Source organism: Heloderma suspectum, chromosome 3 (assembly GCF_057233095.1).
Source record: "Heloderma suspectum isolate Gila_16-S chromosome 3, 16-S_ref, whole genome shotgun sequence".
In the NCBI taxonomy this organism is placed as follows: Eukaryota; Metazoa; Chordata; class Lepidosauria; order Squamata; family Helodermatidae; genus Heloderma; species Heloderma suspectum.
In genome coordinates this window covers 208,266,654-208,292,383 of record NC_139460.1, presented here as the reverse complement: position 1 = coordinate 208,292,383, position 25,730 = coordinate 208,266,654, and the positions used below count along the sequence as shown (strand labels likewise).

The following is a 25,730-nucleotide window of genomic DNA, read 5'->3' as shown; positions in this document are numbered from 1 at the left end:
TGGGACACTACCACAGTAAGGGGTGAAAATGGACAGAGTTGGAGGGCTGATGGGGAAGAATGGATTTGGAATCTTGTGCTTTAAAAAAAATATTGTGAAATTTCAACAGAACAAAACCATAAAGAGGAAAAAAAATGTTACTGCATAGATTTGAATATATCAATTTCAATACATGTATATAGTGTGTATGAACATACAGCTTTCAAAGAATTATACATAAACTTCAGCAAAGGCAGACCAAATATCCATATCAGTATCCATTCATAAGTGGCGTCTATATACCACCCATTCAAATGTTGAAAGCGTTGTTATGTCAATCCATTGCATTATAGGAAGTGAGCATTTATCCTTCCAATGTTGTAATATCAGTCTATTAGCTGTCAAAAGGGCCTGAAGAATCCATTTGTGCCAATTGTGCATTAATTTCCAGGAAGCAGGTAGATAATTTAAGAGAACATGTACATCAATAAATATTAAAGTGTGTTCCAGTACAAAGTTTATCTGTATAATAACCTCCTCCCCAAAAGAGGCAACTATTGGACATGGCCAAAATATATGGTTGAAAGAAGCATTAGTTGTGTTATACCTCCAGCAATTAGCTGACTTAAGACAAACCCTTATTAAAGAGACATTGTGGCATCCAATAGGGTACAAGAGTTTTTGCTGAATAAGACGTAACCTGAGATCCATAGACGCTTCAGTTACAGACGCTAAAGCAGCAATCTATTGATTAGGCAAAATGGGACAGTCCAGTTCCCTATTCCATTCCTGCTTAAGACCCTGTGTATTATATTTATTCACCAATAATAAGTATTCATAAACATGGATCATGGGTCGATATAACTGATCAGCCTCAACAAGTGCTTCCAATAGCGAAGAAGACTCGAAAGCTGTAAAAGTGGCAGGGCCAAACCTAGATTCTATCAGCTGTTGCAATTGCAAGTATTGCCATTCAGCCATAGCAGGTAAATCGTATTTAACACGCAAAGCCAAGAATGTAAAAAACTCGTCATTAGCACCCAGTAGTTGATCCAAGGTATCATTATGTCTACAAAAGTGGTGGTACATGTAAAAAAATATCTGACTGGAGTCAATGAAGAGTCCCAGATGACTGCCCCCTATCTCCACCACCCCAGGCACATAGATACTGACTAACTCAGCAGCTAGTCATGACACATTAGTGGTGGAAGTGTATAAGCCCACAGCATAGGAATACAGCTCATTTGTCAAGATGCATGGAGCTTCATCATTCTTTCCCTGTGTCTATAGAAGTTGATCACACAAGCGAAATGTTTGGTGAAAGTGCACTTTGCACAAACCAGCAACCAAGTCTAATAAAAAATATAGGAAGTTCAGATGAATAATGCTGGCCTTCTCAGATTGCTTAGAGGTATTTTGTTCAAGACTCCAGACATATTTTTGATCAATGAACACCCAGAGAGAGATTGGGGAACCTCAGTGAGACATGCAGAATGGAAAAACATGTAGGTGGAGCCACCTTTACTTAATTACTCATTTTCTGTGAGCACCCAGTCCCAGAAAATGGCCTTGTTTGGATGTAGTACTAAATCAGGAATGGGCAAAAAGCAGTGACATGAGTTTTCTGGGAAAAAATTGTATTGGAAAATTTGCCAATGCAAATTAAGTTCATTTGCATAGGAAAATGCTCAATTTGTATTGGGAAATGTTTTGATGGCCTAGAGCAGAGATGGCCAACTTGTGGCCCTCAGGTTTTGCCCTACAACTCCCATCATCCCTCACCATTGGCTATGCTGGCTAGAGCTGAAACATTTGGAAGCCCACAAGTTGCCCACCCCTTCCGTAAAGAGACAAAGTAAAAAAAAAAGAGAGGCTAAAATAAGTACCCAATGTTGTTGGGGTTGTTTGTCCCAATATACCACAAGTATTTGACCTGAAATATTTGAGGGGAAAATGTAAAGCACACTTAATGTGATTTAAACTTTATATTATGTAGAAATTTTTATTGGAATATTTGTAAAAATTTAAAGACAATAGCATGTACTTCCCTTACATTGTTTAAATTTAAGAAGGCCCTCCTCCAAAGGTACTAAAAACTGTTGACACACTCATTAATTTTACCAACCCAAAGAAATGAGCATGATACGCCAACCATCTATTTCAACAGAGTTCCTCTCTCTTCCATTAAGGTTGTTGGGGCACCTTCACTTTCACTGTCATTTCACTCTGAGACATGGATGTATTTCAATGACATCTCTCTCACACATACTTGGTAAGGATAATCACCTGAAAAGTATTAATTACAATTTTGAAACTGCCAAGCTCGCCTAATTTGTATTTGCAATTGACATACATTCATTTTTATTAATGAACTAAGATTTTTTTTCTGCAGAAAAATAAAGCACTGGAAAAATTTCCACCTCACATCACTGGCAGGAAGTAGATAAAAAAATGTGTTGGACTTCAACTCACAGCATTCCTGACAGCTGGCCATGCTGGCAGGGTTTCTAGGAGTCCAAAACATCTGGAGATCTACCTTCTCCCCACCCTGCACTAAATCATAGTTTAATTCTATGGGAATAAGCCTGGACAAGCCTCAGGTTTGTGTACTCCCCCAATCTCCTCTGATGTGGCTGTGAAGAAGAGATCAGAAGCATTGTTTCCTGTTTTAAACTAACTGCAGTTAATCATTTCTAAACCAGGAAGTGTTGTTACTTCTTACTATGTTTTTTTCCTAACAAGCCAATATCATGAACCAGGTTTGAAGTGGGTTTAGTGTTGCACTGGAATGAGGCCACTGTCTGTTCAAACTACTGCCCATTATGCCACATATCTCTCTCTCTCCACTCCCCCAGGCAACCAGGCTGCCATCCTCCAGGCACAGTGACAAGGTTGTTCCCCAATAGTGTACCATGCAGACCAAAAGCAATGCCTACAGCAGCAGCAGTAGTGACCCATGGGAGCCCAGCTGTTTGTTTGTTTGGGATTGCTACCATTTCCCCTTTCCCCAGAGGCTTATACCTTTGGAAGTGATTTGATAGATGGCAATGTAACAGGTGCAGCTGTACTCAGTGTAAATATGCAGTGATGGGGAAAGTAAAACCACTTGCATTTCTATCTGTCAGGTGGGTTTTAAAGGGCCAAGGGCTTCAAAAGACCAGAAAGATGACAACCCCATTCCTATGTGATTCTGTCAGAACTCACTCTAAAACTGATCCTGTGCGTCAGTTCTGATGTTGCCTAACAAATAGAATTTCGCCTTGTAACTCGGATAACTTCACAATGGGGTGCAATGAGTTCTCACAACATATCGGGATGGAAGGTCTACATCTTACCCATAGCTTTCCCCAGCAGACCTTATTGAACAACCAAACATACATGAGATGTGGCTCGATGGGATGCTGGGGACTTGGCATAATGAAAGGCATCTAGCACAAAAATGAGCCAAACAATTACCTGCCAATCAGGCTGATTTCACTGTCTCAGTTGTGTATGTCTATGTCTTTCCAGTGTTTTTCCATAGAGATCAAATCTGGAGCCCCTTGTATGGTAAAGGTCTGCTGTTCTATTGGGCTATGATTCCACATAGAGTTTCTTTCATACTAATCTATATAATTGGAAGCCTTGGGATGTATGCATGTTAATGTGGATGAGAAAGGGCTAGGCATTTCGGAAACTAGAAAGTTTCCATCATGTGTGTGTCTTGTTTGCTCCTATGGCTATATGCCTAAGATGCTGCACCCTGTAGTGGAAGGCTTGGGTTCTAGCCCCACTGCCTCTCCTTTGTCCATGAAACATTATTGTTGGGCCACAATATGGACAACATCCAGTGAATACATTAAGAGCTGCATACTTAAAATAAAACAAAATGAGCCCAGCTGGAGTGAGCATCTGGTATCTTCTTCACCCGCCTCTTTTGCTCATCACACACAGGCTCCAATACAAATGTGGCAAGTGCAGCATTCTGTATATTTTCTGTGTGGATTTCCTTGTACTACAGGAAGAATGAAACATTTCTGTTAAGAGGCCTGTTGCCTTTGGGTTCTACACACAGGCCTCCTACCCACTTGGCCATAAGATATTTTCTCAGACTGGCAGTATTCTCTTGGAATCTGCTTATGCATTGACCTGGTTCACATGTAATGACAACCCAGAGTACAGGTTGAGTATGGGTTGTTGTTAAATTGTGGGTTGTTCTAACACATAACCTGCACAAACAACCCAGAGTTCACAACCCAACAACTAACTGTGGGGCTGTTCACATGACATGACAGCCCCTGTGTATGGGGGGAGGGCTGCCATTTTGCATATGCAACCCCCACTCGGGGGCTGTCATGCGAACCCAGTGAGCATGGGTGATATGAGGGTTATACAAGGGTGGGATGAAGACAGTCAGGCAGCTTTGAAAGTAATAGAAAACTCATCCAATGTGTTTCAGGAATGCATTGGTCTGATTTTTCTCTTGTCACCTGATTGCTGTTTTTTAACATCACCACACCATTTCCAGAATCCCTTCAGTCACTGGGGGTGGGGTGAGTGGGTTGAAAAATGTTATTGAACACAGCTTTATGTTCCAGTGTGGTTGAGTGCACTTTTCAAAGCTCCATTTGTACATTTTCATTGCCTGTGTTCCCCCCACCCCATATGGTTTTATTTATTTTGTATAGCCTTGGGTGATGCCTAATATGTAAAAATATCCAAGAGAAACATTCAACTATAGAGGAATTTAAAAAACAGCAGAAGACATCTGGGTCTTTTTCAGATAAGTTGTAAACTCCCTTTGATATCTTCATCAGATTTTTGGACTCTTTATTTTCAACTTAACCAATTAACCAATTAATAGGCATATGCTGTATGTGAATTCTTAACCTTCTAAATGGTGTCTAATGTATTTTGTATTAATCATGATTTTTTTCCCTTTTTAAAAAATTGAGTTTCTCATTTTCAATTTCAAGTTTTCCTCATCAGAGCATTGTAGGCATGTTTGTTGTTGTTTATTCGTTCAGTCGCTTCCGACTCTTCGTGACTTCCTGGACCAGCCCACTACAGAGCTTCCTGTCGGCCGTTGCCACCCCCAGCTCCCCCAAGGTCGAGTCCACCTCCAGAATATCATCCATCCATCTTGCCCTTGGTCGGCCCCTCTTCCTTTTGCCTTCCACTTTCCCTAGCATCAGCATCTTCTCCAGGGTATCCTGTCTTCTCATTACGTGGCCAAAGTACTTCAGTTTTGCCTTTAGTATCCTTCCCTCAAGTGAGCAGTCTGGCTTTATTTCCTGGAGTATAGACTGGTTTGATCTACTTGCAGTCCAAGGCACTCTCAGAACTTTCCTCCAACACCACAGTTCAAAAGCATCTGTCTTCGTTCGCTCAGCCTTCCTTATGGTCCAGCTCTCACAGCCATCGGTTACTACGGGGAATACCATTGCTTGAACTATGCGGACCTTTGTTGTCAGTGTAATGTCTCTGCTCTTCACTATTTTATCAAGATTTGTCATTGCTGTCCTCCCAAGAAGTAAACGTCTTCTGATTTCCTGGCTGCAGTCAGCGTCTGCAGTAATCTTTGTGCCTAGAAAGACAAAGTCTGTCACTGCCTCCACGTTTTCTCCCTCTATTTGCCAGTTATCAATCCAGCTGGTTGCCATAATCTTGGTTTTTTTGAGGTTTAACTGCAACCCAGCATTTGCACTTTCTTCTTTCACCTTCGTCATGAGGTTCCTCAGCTCCTCCTCGCTTTCAGCCATCAAAGTGGTATCATCTGCATATCTGAGATTGTTAATGTTTCTCCCAGCGATTTTAACTCCAGCCTTGGATTCATCAAGCCCAGCATGTCGCATGACGCGTTCTGCATACCGGTTGAATAGGTAGGGTGAGAGTACACAACCCTGCCGTACTTCTTTCCCAATCTTAAACCAGTCCGTTGTTCCGTGGTCTGTTCTTACCGTTGCTACTTGGTCGTTATACAGATTCCTCAGGAGGCAGACAAGGTGACTTGGTGTTCCCATACCACCACGAACTTGCCACAATTTGTTATGATCCACACAGTCAAAGGCTTTAGAATAGTCAATAAAACAGAAATAGATGTTTTTCTGGAACTCCCTGGCTTTCGCCATTATCCAGCGGATATTGGCAATTTGGTCTCTAGTTCCTCTGCCTTTTCTAAACTCAGCTTGTACATCTGGAAATTCTCGTTCCATGAATTGCTGGAGTCTACCTTGCAAGATCTTGAGCATTACCGTACTGGCATGTGAAATAAGTGCCACTGTTCGATAGTTTGAACATTCTTTAGTGTTTCCCGGTTTTGGTGTGGGGATATGAGTTGATTTTTTCCAATCTGTTGGCCATTCTTGTGTTTTCCAAATTTGCTGGCATATGGCATGCATCAGCTTGACAGCATCATCTTGCAAGATTTTAAACAGTTCAGCTGGGATACCATCATCTCCTGCTGCCTTGTTATTAGCAGTGCTTCTTAAGGCCCATTCAACCTCACTCTTCAGGATATCTGGCTCTAACTCACTGACCACACCATCAAATCTATCCCTGATATTATTAACCTTCCTATACAGATCTTTTGTATATTCTTGCCACCTTTTCTTGATCTCTTCTGCTTCTGTTAGGTCCTTGCCATCTTTGTTTTTGATCATACCCATTTTTGCCTGGAATTTACCTCCGATATTGTAATCATAGCCTTCTGAATTTCTGTATGTTTTCAGAAGGCATTGTAGGCATAGCCTTCTGAAAACATACAGAAATTCAATACACACAAAACCTTTCACAACAAACACATGCTGTGTTAAGGACTTCCCATGTTCACCAAAATGCTGGGAAAGTACAGCTGTTAAGGGCCACACCCTTAACACAAGCTTTGTTAGGCAACAGAGGATGGGCAGCTGCTCTCAACCACTTGTCCTCTGGCTCCTGCTAAGAATCCTTTTAGTGAGAGCCGGAAGGCAGGTGGGCGGGCTTTCACAAGAGCCGCGCAGCTCTCCAAAGAGCTGACAAGGCAGTAGCAGTAAAGGGAAGGGGAGGGGGGCATGCAACAGGGGAAAGGGAAGCTGTGGAAGGGTGCCGCAAAAGAAGGGAAAGGCGAGTGCAATGTGGAAGGGTAAGAAGGGTGTGAGTCTTAAGTAGGAAGAAGGAGAGTGATGTGACAGCAGCAGGAATTTAAAAAACAGCATGTGTTCTCTTCTGCCTCAGGCAGCAAGAAAGCTTGCACCCGGGCTACTTGGAGTTTCTGTCAGGCGGTATCAAAGCCAGTTTAGTCCCCATCACTCCTCTGTTGGAAGGCAATGGAGGAGTGAAGGGGACTGAGCCAGATCAGGTTTGCTTCTCCTTCATGTTCCCTGTGCAGGGAATGCGAGAGGGGAGCCATTTCTGTCCTCTTCACTCCACCGTAGGAGGACAGATGGCACCTTAGTGGGCTCCACTCCGCCCAGATGTTCACTATCCAGGGAAGGCCTGGCCAGGGTGAAGCAGAAGCCCTGTCCAAAGTTTCATTCAAGAATGCAGTTGAGACATCCCAGACTCTCAAGCGCTTTACCCCAAAAGGGGGGTAGTGGTGGTGATGAACTGGAGTTCAGAATAACTTTACTGTCCAAAAGAGTAAACTTGTGCTTATTTAAGTGGTAAGATGACTTTAGAAATGTGTGACTGTTGAAGAGTTTCTCAGCTATTGACAGAGTATTAGAATAGAGCCAGAAAAGAACACAGTTTACAATTGAAGCAGTTAGCCCTGCTTGGAAAGTTACTCCTTTAGAATATTCACAACAAAAGAAAGCACAATAAAAATCGAGCTGAAATAACTTTAAATTACAGAGTATGGAGATGTCCTGTAAGAGTGGTGAGATATGGTGTTAAAAGTTAATAATGTAGGTTAGTTGTTATGTAAAGAAATGATCTCTCTTTGGAGCTGCTTATAGTGCTAAAAGTTGTGTAGCTCCATTGATTGGTTCCATGCAGGCGAAACCTGACCTTTAGCAGATGTTTGAGAAACTGCCAGTACTCAGTATGATCACTAGACTAGACAGTCCCCCCACCCCCACCCCACTCCATGTTGGCAGAAAACCTACATTTGTATTAGTAACTTACCATAGCAACTTGAAATGTTTTATAAAATGCTCTTAGTATTTAAAAGGAGTTTTCTGGTACTTTTAGAAGTCGCAATGATATAAATCTTGCAGTGCAAGTTCTAAAAGTATGTGAAAATTCTTTAGATATTAGAAGCATCAAAAATTTTTTTTGCAGTTACTATGTTTCAGGGTAGATTGATTTAAATCAGTGATTTAAATCAGCAAGAAAAAAGGGTTGATTTAAAGCAGTGGTTTAAATCAAGCTTCCCACTGAAGTGTTCTCATGTATTTCCTGATCATGCAAATCTGACCCCTAAACCATATTAATTTATAACCAGAGTATTATTTACACTGTTTCATCCTTAAAAGCAGGCTTTGCATCTCTATGTCTGACTATATATATTTCATGCTTCCCCTTTTTTTTACCTATATAGGGAATGTCTTTAGAATATTCACATATGGAGTCTGTCTTATGACCAGTACCCATGACAGTTTGAAGTTAACAGCACAATCCTATCCATGTATCCTCATAAACAAGTTTTATTAAGTTTAGTGGGGCTTACTCCCAAGTAAGGGGGCATAGGATTGCAGCATTAACATGGGAATACAGGAAGTTGCACACTGGGCAATATTGTCTTCTCTTTTTCTTTCCAGCATGGCTGTTTTCTGCTTTACCCTGTCTTGGCCCAGCCTTGCCTTTATAAAAAACAAAGGAGCAAACAAAAATGAAATGCCCATAACTCATAGCTCAAAGCAAGGTTTGATAGGTCCTAGGCACAAAAATAATCCAATTGAAATGTTTAACAATTTGATTTGGGGGGATTTTTAAAGCCTCGTTTTTTTTAATCTAGCATGCTATATTGTTTTTCTGTCTTAACTAACACCTCTGCCTTGCTTGGTCCAACTCCACCACCACGTAATCACAGAACAACAACAGTCCAAACTAGCCTGTGTCTTTGCACATGTGACTTTAGTTAGAGAAACTGAAAGCCCAGAACTTTTCAGAAGCAAGAGTTAGGATGGACAGAGCCGTTTTCATGAGATGAAAAACTGAAATGAATGCCCATGTTTCATTGGTAGGTAACTTCATTTTTATGAGACTTTAAGTAGAGGTTTTGCATGTTTATGAGATTTAATTGTATCTATGTTATTTTTAAGTGAGAGGAATTTAGTATTTCATTTATGACATTAAAAAAAACTAAAATATCAATTAAATTTTTAAAAAATCTGACATTCATTTTTTTAAATCATTTTTAGCCATCCTACTATATCTATATCTGTGTCAAATGTACCTTTTAGTGCAACTTACGTGTAGGAACACATAAAAAATGAGCTTCTAAGATTTTAGTTTGTTACTCCTTCTGACTATTATAGCATTTTGGTATTCCTTGCTTCTTCTTTTTATTCTGTGTGTGTGTGTGTGTAAATGAAATAATTTTTTTACAAAACCAAGACACAGATTAAAAGTGAAATACAGCCTATCTGAAGCTATTTGCTTAGAACGGAATGTTGTATGACTCTCTATGAAGGCAGCTTTTTTAGCAGTATTTTCAGGGGAAGATGCAGCTGCTGAGTTGTTGGAGTTTAAGAAAACAGGGGTTCTTTTGTTCAGTTTAAACTCTACCAGTTAGGCTTCAAGAAAATGTGAGTTATCTAATGAATATTTAGACAATACCACCAGCTCCCAGGCTTGATCTTCTCCTGCAGGTGTTAATATTTCTAAGGGCTTTAGAAATGCTTTTGATTGTGCAGAATTTAGGATTTAAAAATAATAATAATATTGTGATGGAATTACATGCATCATGTTTCCATCTCAGATGTACAATGTATATAAAGCGTACGGCAATTTATTATTTTATTTCACTGTTTGCTCTAGAAAGTTCTGGTGTGGGGGTACAAAGGGACAGAGTGAAGGGGAAGTGTATTGTAATGCTAGTGTTAATGTAGATTATGTAACATATTCTTAAATTGACCACTACTAACTCTATTAACAATCACCATGTCCTGGCATTAAGCTTCAAAGAAGAATCCATCTGGCCACCCTTCTTCCATCTTCATACTCCTGTGAATCACCCCAAATTGGAGTGTCTTCCTGCTGTAGTTGGTCTGACCATGTGTTGTTCTATATAGGGTTGCCAAGACACAATCCTTGAGTAGTACTTAAATTTTACTCTAAGCTTATTTGGCTGAACTCTTATAACCAACACAGATAACTTAACACTGAGAGAACTGTCTAGGTCAGGCTTCCCCAGCCTGGTGCCCTCCAGTTGCTTTGGTGTATAATTACCATAGTGCCAACCATTGGCCATGCTGGCTGGGGCTAATGGGAGCTGTAGTCCCACACATCTGGAGGGCACCGAATTGCCAAAGGCTGGTCTAGGTTCTGCAAGCTTATAATCTACTTTCATCACTTAGAACCACAGCTTTTCTATAAAGAAAAAGCTAAAATGATTGCCTATGGCCTTCTGTAAGTAGGTAAACTATATAAAATAGATTTGATTGTGTTGATGGTCTTATTGTATTGTATTACATATTTGTGATTTTAGAGTCATGATTTTAATGTTTATGTGGTGTACTGTGCTACCTGGGCTCTTTGTGAGGGAAAGTGGGATAGAAAGCAAAAAATAAATATCAACCATGCCTGAAACTAAGCTTTGGTCTTAAGCGATTCTAACTTGCTTAATGTAGCCCACATTTCTGCCTTATCACTTGGTCAAGTTACAAGATTGAACTGTAACTGTTTTGGTATTGTAGTTGAAGACTAGGATACTGGCAGAGATATCATCAAGTAGTTATGCTGATGGCTATTCTGAAAGCTCTGCTTTGATAATCAGGAAGCAGTGACTACTGCTTTATAGTATATATCTTTGGGGGGGATTAATAGGATTAAAACTAGGTTGGCTACCTTTTTTATCTGTTTTACCAGTAATGCTGGGGTTTCCAGGTTAAGGGAAGGAATACAACCTCTCCTGATTTTACTGATACCTTCTCCTGAGGACATGCAGGAGTAGTATTGTGAGATGGAGGAGTTATAGGGCCCTGGATCTTGCCACTCTTCTCCACCAGCCTGCAGCCTGCTTTTCCTTTTCTTCTTGGAGAGTCATCAGATTTGAGCAGGTAAATTATTTTTCTAATACTGGACTCAGGAGACGTCCCATAGAAACCTAATTCAACACTTACTTCAGCTGTCCTATGTCTAGGCTGAGTCTAGACCCAATTCAGAGCCAAGCTATCCATTCACCAAAAAAAATAATAGTCCTCCCTGAACAACGCCAGGTAGCACATAGGGAACTAAAATAGAAGGAGACAGAGAGACTTACTGTAAAGAGACTCCTGTACTGTAAAAAGAAGAAAACCTCAGCTTTTTGTCAAAAATGCTTTGAAATAGCAAAATGACAAGAGAGTTTTCCCTATGAGGTACACACAGTAGTGGTCAAAAGAGAACTGAGGGAATAAGCGGGAACCTTATTACACTGGGACAGTGGGGGAGGGGTTCCCGCGAAAACTTCCTCAGCTATAGAAGCTTCCCGAATCAAGGCTCCGCACAGGCTCAGAGCCCATATGTGTGATAAATACAGACCACAAAGAAGAAGTAGATAAATTCCCAGAAGAAGAAAGCAAAAGGAGAGGGTCTCTGCACAGTTAGAACCTAGAGCCAGATGAAGTTCAGTTACATGCATACATGTAGGGGAAATCTTATGAAACCTACATCATCATATATGTGGTAGGGAGCAGAGGAAGGAGTGACTCCAGTAAAGATTTTCTAAACTGCTAGTGGGTTTTATCCAAGTATGGGTATGTCTTCATAACTTTCAAAAACTGTAAAGCACCAAGGATATACTCTAGGGCAGTTAAACAATGAAATAAATGTTAACAGTCTGCAATGTTAATAATGTATTAACCAGTGAACCAAATATAAATAATTTTGCACATGATCAAAACCTCAGTATAAGACCCTTTATGAAATATTGAAAGAAGTGTGAGATTTTACCATTTAACAAAAGCTACCAGTCATTGTTAGAAGGAAAGGCTATCAATAGTTTGCATTTTTCATTCCCTATTATGCCAAAGCACCATAACCACAACAGGCTTAAAAAAGGTATCGACTATTAGTCCCCATTGATCAAATACAGTTAACTAAATTAATTAATCGAACTATTGTAATAACTACAGCTTGTTACCTACCACTGTAAGAAGCTTTTCAGCCCTCGGGCAAAGAAATTATTTATATAAACAAAGTTTTATTTACTTATTTGTATATTCTCTTGATACTGATCTGCAAACACATATCCCTGTTTTTCTCTAGTAGTTACAACAACAGAGTCATGAACGTCAGTTACCTCTTCACTATTAAGCACCTAGAAACACGAATTCCATGAGTAGAGGGATTAATAAAAGGATAGTTTTCTACATGTAGGGCATGTTTATATGGGGGAATCCAAACAAAATACAGAATTCCTTTAATTTTTTGTGACTTTTGCGATCTCCCTCATGGGTGTATGGCCCTCAGAGCCCCCTTTCGAAAGTGCACCCTCCGCAGGGTAAAACTGCTGCCCTCAGATGGGCACCCCCTCTGCCTGTTCTGCCTTCGTGAAGGGAATGTCGTTGAGGCTTGTCCTCATTGTAAAATCTTCTTGAAGCAAGCAAGAAGAAACAGGTCAGATTGGCTGAAAGCTGCGCTTTGGAAACGGGTGTTGGAATCAGTCGAGGAGCCTAAAGATATGGCAAATCCGCCAATCTCACCCTCACACAATCTACCTGCCATGCAGGAGCCTGTTCCAGTGTTGGGGCCATCGTCCCCTCAGCATCGTACTTCCCCAAGCACACGAGATCCCCCCACTCCGGACCAATCTTTGATGCTTACAGTGGTAAGACGAACAACAAAAAAAGTATTTTTTGAAAGTCTCTGAGCAGACCAGTCTGTCTTCACACTCAAAAAAGAAGAGAAACTTCTAAAGAGATGTATGACCCCGCTCAGGATCACGAATCAGGCCCCTCAGGTCCCTTTGATTCTGCACAAGTGCCTTGTGACCAAGATTGGTCCATACAGGCTGTTTGCCAGCAACCTGACAAAAGATGAAGAGCCAACCATCTCTCCCACTTTGGTGGAGACCTGTCGGGATCAACAGCAGCTGTCCATACGAGCTGCATCTCCCACTGCTCCACCAATGCCTTCCACTTGGATGTAGTTGCCTGTACCAACAATCTTACCTGCTCCTCCACCAGTGCTGTTTTCACCCATTCTGACAGTGCAGCTGATGCAAGGGGGAGAACCCATTCTGATAACATCAACGTTGGAGGGTGAGATCCGGGACCTGTCTCTGACAGAACCGATCCCTCAACCACCTCGTCATTATGGCTTAGAAGGTCACATTGCGGGCTGTGAATAGTGCTGATGCTCACTGGAGTCAGTGTGGTTGCGTGCCTCCACTGCTAGAGGTCATGCCCCTAGTTTTTGCAAGTGAAGCCAAATATGGGGAACAGTCCAGGTCCCCATTCTCGGGGTGGGATGGACATTCAGCATGGGGTGTTCAGTACAGAAGACCCCAGGATGGGTTGATTACTGGAATGAGCGATACGGCCGGTACCACCCTCACCATCCTGATCTTCCTTATTGGGGAGAAAGTCAGTACCATCGACATCCATCGGCTATGCTGTCGAGCCTTCCAGACCAACCAGTCACTCCTTGCTCTTTGGCACCATTAGTACTGCCAGTTCAGCAAAAAGAGATTCAGCCTGCTTTACCGTCTGACCAGCAATCACAGACAACCCAGCAACAGAATGTGTAGCCAGTTTTGCTGTAGCCACAGACTGTACAGTTACAGACTGCCCTGCCAGTTACTCAGCCACTATCTGCACTGCCTTTTGGTGAACTGCTCAATATGGGTGACACTCAGTCACTCCCTACAGAAGTGAGGGAGAAGTGCCCTCCGTGTCAAGTCCTTTCAGGAAAGTCTCCCAATGTCTGGAATAGAAGGTTACTAGTCAGATACTACATCTCAATCTTCCTGCTCTCTCTCCATCCCCTCGCCAGATGCAGTCGTTGGCTCCAATGAAGCCAAATCGCCATTGGTGTATCTGGGACAATTCTCCAACCAAATTCTCAGAGTGGTGCAGGCTTTGGGTCTAGAGATTCAGCAAGTAGCTTCCACGGTGCAAGATCCCATTTTTGATTCCGTAAATGTGGAGTCTTTCAGACCTGTGGCCATTCCTCTACTCCCTGCATTAGAGGAAACCATTAATCCTGTAAAGCCCCCTCCACTGTGCCACCGATATCTAAGCGCCTGGAGGGTATGTACTGTATGTACTGTCTGCAAGAGGCCAATACTAAGTACCTCTTCAAACATCCAGCCCCAAATTCTATGGTCATCAAAGCCACACAGGGCAGGGCCCACAGAGCACACTCCTCTCCCACTGACAAGGAGGGCAGATGCCTGGACTTACTCGGGAGGAGACTTTATTCCTCTGCAGCGATGGGCCTTAAAATATCAAATCTCCAGGCAGCAGTGTCGGGGTACCAGCAACTGCTGTGGGACAAAGTGAGACATCTTCCTGAACATCTTCTGGATGCTTCCATTCGGGGCCCCTGAAGCTGTCTAGGCAGCAAATAAATACCTCGTGCCACCAAATTGTTTGCAACTCCAAGGTGCTAGTTGGATCTGTAGCCCTACACCACCATGCCTGGCTAAGGCTGTCCAGTCTTCCACAGGAAACCAGAAACTGTATCAAAGACTTACCCTTCAATGGGCAAGGCTTTTCAACACAAAAATCGATGATGCACTTGACTCGGTACAGAAGGCCTATACCACGGCGTGTCATATGGGTTTAATGTTGCAGCAACTTCTCAGACAATGGTGCTGGTTTCAGTCACTTGCCATTCAGTACCCCAACCTCATCAGCAAGCTACAGCACAACAACATCAACAACAGTGGTCACAGGCAGGTCAGTCGGGGAAATCGTGCTCAACTTCAAAATTCCGCAGTTATCGCAGGAAACCCGACAGCAGGAGTTTGGACTCTATATCAGTGCGGAGAAATCACACCTTGTACCAACACAGCAGATCCAATTCATTAGGGTGTTATTGAACTCCCAAATGGGCCGCGCCTTCTTACCCAACACCAGGGTAAAGGCGCTGACTCCTCTGGCATCAGAACTGCAAATGAGCAGTTATACCATGGCACCCAAGATCCAATGCTTCTTGGACTTCTTGGCTGCAATGATAGCTGTCATTCGCAATGCTCAGTTGCATATGAGAGAACTCCAAAACTGGCTCATACACAACTTCAATACCAATTGGGACACCAGGCAAACCAGACTCTGTCTGACTCTGGATGTCAAAGACTCTCTCCGGTGGTGGTCGGTACCAAGCAGTCTAATCCAGGGCATGCCATTCCATCAGCCCTCTCCATCCAGAGTTGTGACTGTGGATGGATGCGTTGCTCTTGGCATGGGGAGCACACTGTATGGGCCTCACAGTCCATAGACGATAGGCAGCCAATGAAGCCACACAGCACATGCTGGCTGGAGCTGATAGGAATTTTAAGCCCAAAACATCTGGAAGGCAACGAGTTGGGAAAGGCTGCCCTAAATTATGGCTAATTGTTACATGTGAACTCACCCAGTGTCTGGTTTTCCAGGTTGCAGTGGTCTACCAAAAGTACCCTACAGGGAGTTGGCTGGCAAGGAAGACAGTAGTCCAGCATGTTCATGGGAGATAAGATAACTCTTGGAGGGGGGCTGCAGTTGGGATTGGTTTACATGTAGCACTAAACCATGGATGGTTGTTACATGAATGAGCTTTGTGCTTCACACTCCTCCTCCTCCTCCTCTCCCATATCCTGTTTTGATCAGTTACATCTGCTGAAGTGTTCTCATTTTATTAAAGTAACAGTATAGTTTAAGAAGGAAGCATGGAATCTAGGCTTAAGTAAGGCATTTGACCTCGTCCCTTGCGATGTATGAAAGTTTGAGATATGTAGACTAGAAAAAACTGCTGTCAGTTAAGTATATAGTTGGGCTAAAAAGAAAACACATGCCCTACACTGAAATGTTGATACTGCTGTAATACTTTCAGAAGAGCTATCCAGCAGTGTTGCAAGGGAATCAGTTTGACTCAGCACGTCACTTCATTGATGAATTGGATGAATGAGAAATAAGTACATTTTTTCCATCAGTTTATATGTCCCAACTATTCAAAGAAGAGTTAGCAGTTTGGTCATTGGAATTTCTTTGGGAAAAACTAGGGGAAATCAGGGTCGAAGTATAGGTCATGGGGTTGAGGCATTTATGTCTGAAATTAGTTTGTAGCAACCTATACTTGAGAAAATTGTACTATTTGGAAAAGACTAAAACAGGGGTGAGCAGTGTATGTGGTGCCCAAAGGCACTAATGTGCCCCCAGACACTTTCCCTGGAATCCATTAAGGTGCTCTACCACTCCCACTTTTTTTTTAATTAATAAATTTTCTTTCTGGCAGCTTCGATTGCTTTGAATTAAATTTCTGTTAGTGCTGAAAACTGTGAGTTCAAAGGAGTTTTTAGTGTGTTAGGACTTGGACCCCGCTTCTGCCTTGTACTCAAATCCGTTGAGCAGATTACTTGTCCTTTGCCACACCTTCCATGGCAGCCATTTTTGGTGGTGCCCCGGATAGAGGTGTAAAATTTCCAGAAATTTGGAGGCCATGGAAAAAAATTGGGGGCGGGAGGGGGGGCTGAAAAATGGGAAATTTTGGAAAAACTGAAAAATAAGCAATACTTATTTTTTTAGCGCTCTTTACAGATCTAAAGTCACTTCATTGCTTTAAGACAGCCTTCCCAACCTGGTGCCCACCAGATATTTTGGACTTCAGCTCCCATCAGTCTCAGACAGCATAGCCAATGGTCAGGAATGCTGGGAGATGTAGTCCAAAACATCCGGAGGGCACCAGGTTGGGGAGGGCTGCTTCAGGAACATAAAGCAGCCTTTCTGTTCCTAACGTTATTTTATGTATGATTTAGTTTGCTCATAAAATTATCATATTTTAAAACTTTTAAAAGTAAACGCAGTAAATTTGTAATTATTATCTGAATAGATTAGAACTACATTAAATGACTGCTACAGCATCAGAAACACAGGACTGTATAGGACAAATCCCAAGCTGTCAAGAATGCACAATGGTGACCCTACTCATGTGTTGGGAAACTGAGCCTAAATGTTAGTCAGTAAAATATACTTTAGATGAATAATTTTAATAAGGATTGAAAGAACTAACTGTGCGGGGAATCTTACAAAGAGGATTAAAAAATTATTTTCCCCCATGGCTTCATTATTTCCAGACATTTTACGTCTCTAGTCTTACATCTCTATAAAAGTGTTCTTACTACATAGTTTTTAGCAATCATTTTGAGGGAGTAAAGGCTGGGTAACAATATATAAATACTTTGTCTTAAATGCTAAAAGATAATACTTCATAATCCAAAGTTCAATTTTTTCAATTTTTTTGGAAAAAACCAAGAACAGTCCTTGGGGGGGGGGGGGAATGGAAAAACCCAGTTTTTCCCCCTGAATTTTTCCGGTCCTTCACATTTCTAGCCCAGGACAATTTCTCAAAGGACTGTGTGTGACTACATTATTTGTACTGTAAATCCTCATGGCTATTATGTAAATTATGATTGAAGTTGCCACTAGAGTTCAGTGCATAGAGTTTAGCAGTATTTCCCAAACTGGAAATGCAGGGTAACTAGCCTTGTATGTTTTACTAATCTAGAAACAATGTTGGGTTTGTGTGCATTGTGATATCACTGGGGTTGGGAAAGGGAAGAATGGGGTTTCAGGTCCCTCAGTGCTGAAGACACGGTTACCTCAGGCTAGTAAAAAAGGGGTGTGTGGGACCTAGCCAGAGAAGCGCTCACCATATGAACTGAGTCAGATGGGGAAATAGTAGTTCAGGGGGGTCTAGGTGGAGCCAGATATGTTTCTAGTGTGCAAATACAAAAGATCTGGTACAGAGGTGGGCAACTTGTGGCCCTCCAGAGGTTTTGGCTTACAACTCCCATCATGCCCTACCATTGGCTATGCTGGCTTGGGCTGATCAGAGTTGTAGGCAAAAACATCTGGAGGGCCATAAGTTGCCCACCCCTGATCTGGTCTGTTAGAATGGGGCATGAGATTCTCAAGACCAAGTGCACATAGAACAACTGTCATAGGGTGATTTAAAAACTGCATTTAGAATAGCTTTGTTATAGTAACTAGTGCACCGAGGGGGGGTTTCTGTAGGATGCTGAAATGCACACAGAAGTGGTAACAAAACAATGCTGAACAAGACTGCATAAATAGAGCATTAATATTTATTTTGTTCCTGGATTATTATTCCAACTTCGCATTCTTTTATGTTTCAGGAATGCCAGGCACTCAGAGAATATGGTTCACAAAGCGGAACTGTGACTAACTTGTCACTCTTCATTTCCTTTGTAAATTATTCTTTGTCATGTCTTCTAAATTCCTCTTCCTCTTCTATATATCTGAGGTCCCCAATCTTTTCAAGCCAGTGGACACATTTGTATTTTTTTAAGTGTTGTGAGCACAACCACATAATGGCTACCCTGAGAGGGGCATGAACAATCACAAAAGGTTGGGAATCCCTCTCTTCCACTTTTTGTGTATTTTTTCTCTCACACGCACACAAAACTCACATAGAGAGATGCACCCAGAAAGAGGGGGTAACCATCAAGAGAGACATCCAGAGAGTGGGGAACCCATCCAAAGAGAGAGGGAGAAAGGAAAAAACACCCACCCAAAAGGAGAAGGGAGGAGAAAAACCCCATCCAAAGACAGAGAGAGAAGAAAGAAAAAGCACACACAAAGGAGAGGCTGGAAAGTGAAGCCCAGCTACTGAGAGGAGAGAGGGAAGGGAAAGGACAGCTTAAGTCCAGCAGTGGAGTGGGGGCAGGAAAACCAAGTGAGGCCTTAGTTGTAGCTCAAGCAAGGTACAGCTCATTCAGGATGTGCACTGTCTCACAAGATTTCACAGACCGTACAATTCCCTACCTGAAAGGTGGTGCTGAGGGGAAGGCAGCTGAGGTTAAAAGCTAATTTGTACAGTATAATGGCAAGCCTCTTGCTCATTGACACTGCCTTCCACATTCCAATGTCTTGTAGTTAGATAATGGGAATGATATCATCAACAGTGGTGTCAAAGTTTGCCCTGGACATTCTGAAAGTTCCTCGAAAGCATGTATAATCCCAGTCTTCCATCTCCAGCATTGGGAGTCACACAGCCTCAGTTCTAGGCAGTCAGTATTGTCTACAAAAAAGCTGGTTGCTGAATTTTTCTCCAGTTCTCTGCATAATGTTGCCTATTATTGAGGCTGCCTTTTGAAAAGTGTACAAACGCTGCAACTCATCCAGAATGCAATGGCTCAACTTTTGAGCAGGCTAGATATAGATATCATATTATTCCTTCTGTAGGTGAGCGCACAGTTGAGAGTCTTCTTGATGGTGATAGTGCCTACACTGTGGAATTCCCAGGAAGTCATGTCAGACTAGCTCTCTCTCCTAGTATCAGATGTCTGTAAAAGATTTTCCTTTTCAGGAAAGCATTTGCTGGACTAGAATGCAGGGGTGGATGGAACAGATCTGGCTGGCTGGCTGGCTGACTGGTATTTGATATACTTTTGAGATGGTATTTGATATACTATCATGAGAAGCATAAAAATTACATCTCATGATAGTTGTTATAATGGATTTTCTTGTTCTTCATAAGTTTTTAACTTTGTAAGCTGGTTTGACAGCTTCAGCTGTAAAAAGTAGAAATTCAATAATAAAATAGCATATTAGCACAATTTAGGACTGTATTTTTCTTAGACGCAATTGAAAAATACAACATTCTGCTGGTCTTGCGGATATATTCTACGTATCATTGCAATGATAGTTCTCCAACAATTTATTTCCCCAGGTATATGTGGAATTCGATGACCTTGAGTGGGAAAAACGAGAATGGGTTAAAGTTTATGAAGATTTTGCAGCCTTCCTGGTGGAGTACCAGCTGGTCTGGGCAAAGAGAAAGGATCCTAGCCAGACTCAGGGATCAAAGATCAAGCATATTCAGTGGCCTGCATTGGTAAGATACGTGCTTTTTTTAAGAATGCCATTGAGAAATTCTGGAATGTACAATAATGTGATTTTAAAGCTTGCAATTTATAAACTGGTGGGTTAGTATTCTTTTTTCAATCATATGGCAATGCAGTAAGTCTAATTAGGGGCACTGTAATTGTAGTGATCTTGCTTCAGTTGTTGAAAAGTTTGTGTAGCCTGCTTTTTCCTTTCTTTCATCCTCAATTCTAAAATTAATACTGGCCTTGATGGCAGGCAGTGCAAGAATTTTGTTGGGGATGTAATGTGGTGGCAAGCAGGGCTTAAAGCAGACATAGCATATGAAAACCGGATGTTACTTTTCCCCTCCCACTTTGTCCTACATTCTGTGGTAAATTATTATAAACTACTGTGGTCTAGGGTGCCCCCCCTTTTTTTTACAAATAGCTTGTTTCCACTGTAGTCCTTGATGAGATGTATACCAAAAGTAGATCAAGAGATCTCTATACCAGTGTTGCTGATGGATGGCTTTTTACAAGTTTGAGTAGGGTAGGGTTTTACAAAAAACCCTATGGCTTTTTACAAGTTTGAGTATGTTGGTGACTGCTTTGCAGTTAATTTGTATCCCAGCTAATTGCCATGATTTTTGTATCAAGAAACTGGTAGGCACCTTGAACATCAATTAACTAAAACTCTTCTCCTTCTACTTGGTTCCATCTAGGCCACTGTTCAAAATTATTATAGCAAAGGAGTGTTTCTCAGCTTCTTCACTTTATAATAAAAATGAAAAAGTTCTATCTTGCTTACCCTAAAATAAAATCAGTTAAATATTTGACTGTCAAAGGGGGAGAATCCTAAGGATTTTGGTGGAGAAAATGTAGACATGGAAATGTGAATAGTACATGAATAGTTGAAACATGTTACATTGATTCATACCTTGAAAGGTAACTTTTTTTCTAGATCAACAGCTGTTCTGGTTCCAGTCCTGAAAGAGGATCAGCTGTTATAAACATCTGACTGACAAATTGTTTTCCCAGACATTTGTAATGTTTCATGGATTCTTTTGTTCTTCTTCATGGTCACTGTGCAGTCATACATGTGGGAGAATCTACTCTTTGATGGTGAAAGGGCAGTTCTGTACACAAATGGTTAATGCTTTAGAACAAGTCAAAACCAAATATATGGCTTTCTGTCACAGCACTCCTCTCTGCCCAATCCATAGTACCGCCTAAATTGGTATTAAACTTAGTTCCACTCTCCATCTACCTAGTTGTCTTCCTACAAGCATTCTAAGGAATCTCATGGTAGAGACTCCTTCTCCAAGTGTAAGTCTAAGTCCTCATTCAGATCTAAACCGTGTGGTACTTCCAAATGGAACCTTTGATTTTCTCTCTGTGCCAGTGAATTGTATCATAATATGCAGGTTGATGAATTCCATCCCAAATGTCCCCCCTCAGTTTGGGAGCTGCCTTTGGAACTTATCGGATGCCTTGGAAATCTCTCCGGACCTTCCCCTAAGTGGGAGATGCACATAAACTATCTAAGGTGACTGCATGTCAAACAAATGCTGTCCTCATTTCTTACCTTCATTTGGGGCCATTCCAGGAGAACTTGCTATGGACAACACTATTGGTATATACTGTGTGAACAAACAAGGGGGGCTGGGTTGTGCAGTCTCTGCTGCCCAGCCATCCCCTCCTGCAACTTATGCATTCCCCGCAACATCTGTCCAGTGGCAATCCATCTTGCAGGAACAAGCAATGTCCTAGCTGACACTCTCAGTAAGACTCATACTGTGGCTGGTGAATAGAGCCTTTGCTAAAAATCTCCTCCCAATCTTCAGATCTGGAAAGGGACAATCTATAGCCCCCAACACATTCTTGTACTTCTGCAGGGAATCAGTTAAGAGGGGAGGGGCATCCTTTCCACAGTCCCACACAGTGGTGTTTGTGTCAGGAGGGCAGGTCCTCCTTGAGCTGTTGCTGAGACTGTAGTATGTCCCATGGAAATTATTAGAAGTTGCTGAAAGTGAAGCCTGCCTGTGTATGTATAGCCCTAGTCTATATATGATGCTAGTTAAGTAAGTGTGTGTGTGTGTGTGTGTGTGTGTGTGAGAGAGAGAGAGAGAGAGAGAACGAACGAAGTTTCATGGGCAGGGTGTGTATGTATATCTTTTGGCAGGAGATCACACCCCCTTGCCATTATTCATCCTACCTGCCTGGTTTTACCTCTCATCTTCCATTCTGCTTCTTCATTGCCCATTCTCACCACTTTCTGCCCACCTAGTTCTCCTAGTTCTTACTCTTCTGCTACCCACAGTATTTTTTCTCCATCTGGAAAGATCACTGTAGGAATCCTGACAGTTTTCTGTTCTTCTGGAAGCAGTTGCTGTTTCCTGTTGGGCAACCTGGCAAGTGAAACATCCCTGTTTGCTGCCATATGTCATGATATTCCTTGGGAAATTCCCACCCTTTCTGGAGACCATTCCCTTCCGTGGCTGCGTCACCAGGCACCTGAAGTTACTTAGTTGTTCTCTCATTAGTAAAGACTCTTCAGTTCCTGTTGCTGCACACTGTATGTTCCAGTTCCACACCACATTGGCAGTTACATCATCTTTGCCATGCATGTTTTTTTGTACCTTTAGCCTATGCCTTGCTCTGTGCACAGTCACATTGGACATAAGAACAGGGTTTCCCTTGTCAGTGCTAGAGAAAGGCAGCCTGTCTCTCTAGCGCTGACCACTGGGTGGGTCCAGGAGAGACATTGGTGGGCCAGATAGGGAACCCCCATGGGCCAGAGGTTCCCCATCCGTGAAGCAGGGATGGGGAACAAACAACACAGAGATCACATTTTTCGGAACTTCTTCAGCTGTTAGAGCTCAAACATGTGTGTTGTTTGTTTATTTATCTAAAAGAAATCTGGGTTTCTTATGTCTTTAACAAATGTCCTGGTTACCTAGGTAAAACAAAACATGTAGTCTCATAGGACTGCCAAGTGACTGGCTTTATGCATTTCTTCCATAAAATACATGGATTAAATCCACTATAATGATTGGTAAAAGATTAAAGTTTTTCTGTTCAGATAAATAATAAAACCTATTTTAAAATACCCGCAAATGCTGTCGCCACTGCTGTTTTGGTATTGGTAGCTTGAGTACAAGAGATCAAATTTAGCCTCTTCCTCAAGTAGGTTTTTCAGTATTGTTACTTTATATGCATGGAATTTATAAATATTGAAACAGCAAGCTAAATAATTGATTATTTCATGAAGCTAAATTTTTAGATTGGCAGTTTCATTCCCCAAAATTGTGACAAACATCTCAATAGCTATGCAAAAAGAGAGAGACTGCAATCCACAACTTGTACACTTTGGAGTATTCTACTGGCTTTAATGGGGCCACTCAGGTAGCAGTGTACATTGTTTTAAAACCCAGATTTAACTTGTGACTTTATAGATAACATCTATACTAAATTAGTCTTTGATTTACAGTAGAAGTTATTACTGGTCAAGCTGACTACTGATAATATTAACATTTTTTGCCCACTCAGAAATATAAATTTTCAGTAGAGACAGTGCATGAGGATCTGTGCCCACACCTACTGTTAGTTTTGACACTTCCACTTACACATTGAATCTTGGGCACCTGTCCCCCTCTAATCTTCCCTTTCTCCCAAACAGATCGTGGCAGTGTGAAAAGTGCCAGCCTTCGGTTTGGCGCAATGTCATTACTGCAGTGTATTCTAACTTTGAAGAATCTTCGGAAAGTTCAGTTGGTCCAGAATATGGTAGTAGCAAGGATTTTAGTGGTCATTCACCCATGGGAACATGCTACACTTGCCCTGCAACACCAGCACAGGTTACCAGTTTGTTTCCAGGCACAAGTGCAGTTCTTACCTTTAAAGCCCTGTGTGACTTGGGTCCAGAATACCTTCCAAACCAACCTGCCCTGCTCATTAAGATCTAGTAGAGAGGCCCTTCTCTGAGTCCAACCTATGGTTGGGACAAGAAATATGGCTTTTTTGTTGGCCACACCAGGGTTATGGAATACCTTGTCTGATGAAATTTGGATGGCTCCATCTTTGATTACCTTTTGCCAGCTTGTGAAGACTTTTTTAAAATTTCAGTAGGCTTTTAATTTGTCAGACTGGGTTGGTTTTAGTAGAAAATGATGTGTTATCTGTTGTGCCTGCCTTTGTCAAGTTTGCTGATATCATCATCATCATCATCATCGTCATCATCATCATTTCTATACCATCCCGTAGCCAAAGCTCTCTGGGTGGTTTACAACAATTTATAAGAAAAGAGCAACATTACAAAAACACATAATAAAACAGTCTAAAAAATTTAAAACAGAAAAATCAAAATGATGTAAACAGCTCATGTTGTTGTTGTTCAGTCATTAAATCGTGTCCGATCTTTCCCAGCATCGGGGTCTTTTCCAGTGAGTTTTCTCTTCGCATTAGGTGGCCAAAGTATTTGATCTTCAGCTTCAGTATCTGTCCTTCCAATGAGCACTCAGAGTTGATTTCCTTTAGGATGGACTGATTTGACCTCCTTGCAGTCCAGGGGACTCGTAAGAGTCTTCTCCAGCACCACAGTTCGAAAGCATCCATTCTTCGGCGCTCAGCCTTCCTTATAGTCCAGCTCTCACAGCCATATGTTGCTACAGGGAAAACCATAGCTTTGATTATACAAACCTTTGTCAGCAAGGTGATGTCTCTGCTTCTTACTATGCTGTCTAGGTGTGCCATAGCTTTCCTCCCAAAAGCAAGCGTCTTTTAATTTCATGGCTACAGTCACCGTCTGCAGTGATTTTGGAACCCAAGAAAATAAAATCTGTCACTGCTTCCATTTCTTCCCCTCCTATATGCCGGGAAGTGATGGGGCCAGATGCCATGATCTTAGTTTTTTTAATGCTGAGTTTCAAACCAGCTTTTGCACTCTCCACTTTCACCCTCAGCAAGAGGCTCTTTAGATCCTCTTCGCTTTCTGCCATTAGGGTGGTATCGTCTGCGTATCTGAGGTTGTTGATAATTCTCCCAGCAATCTTAATTCCGACCTGTGATTCATCCAACCCGGTGTTTCTTATGATGTACTCTTCATATAAATTAAATAAGCAGGGCGACAATATACAGCCTTGTCATACTCCTTTCCCAATTTTGAACCAATCAGTTGTTCCATGTCCGCTTCTTTCTGTTGCTTCTTGACCCTCGTACAGGTTTCTCAGGAGACAGGTAAGGTGGTCTGGTACTCCCATCTCTTTAAGCATTTGCCACAGTTTGTTGTGATCCACACAATCAAAGGCTTTAGCATAGTCAATGAAGCAGAAATAGACGTTTTTCTGGAATTCTCTTGCTTTCTCCATGATGCAGCGAATGTTGGCGATTTGATCTCTAGTTCCTCTGCCTCTTCGAAACCCCACTTGTACTTCCGGTAGTTCTCGGTTCACATACTGCTGAAGCCTAGCTTGTAGGATTTTGAGGATAACCTTGCTGGCATGTGAAATGAGCGCAATTGTACGGTAGTTTGAACACTCTTTGACATTGCCCTTCTTTGGAATTGGAATGTAAACTGACCTTTTTCCAGTCAAGAGATCTCTAGTCTTTCCCATTCTAT

General features: G+C 41.8%; 1 protein-coding gene across 3 annotated transcripts in view; it reads left to right on the top strand.

Moving 5' to 3' along the window:
* The window catches only part of JMJD1C (jumonji domain containing 1C), a 196,373-nt gene that overhangs the window by 52,786 nt on the left and 117,857 nt on the right, over window positions 1-25,730 (top strand). For all 3 annotated transcript variants that reach the window (XM_084845376.1, XM_084845374.1, XM_084845375.1), the window contains exon 2: window positions 19,978-20,142. Coding sequence is in view for 2 of the 3 variants with exons in the window: in XM_084845374.1 (XP_084701500.1) it covers window positions 19,978-20,142 (165 nt within the window). In the remaining variant the exon portion in view is untranslated. The remainder of the gene's footprint in view (window positions 1-19,977; window positions 20,143-25,730) is intronic.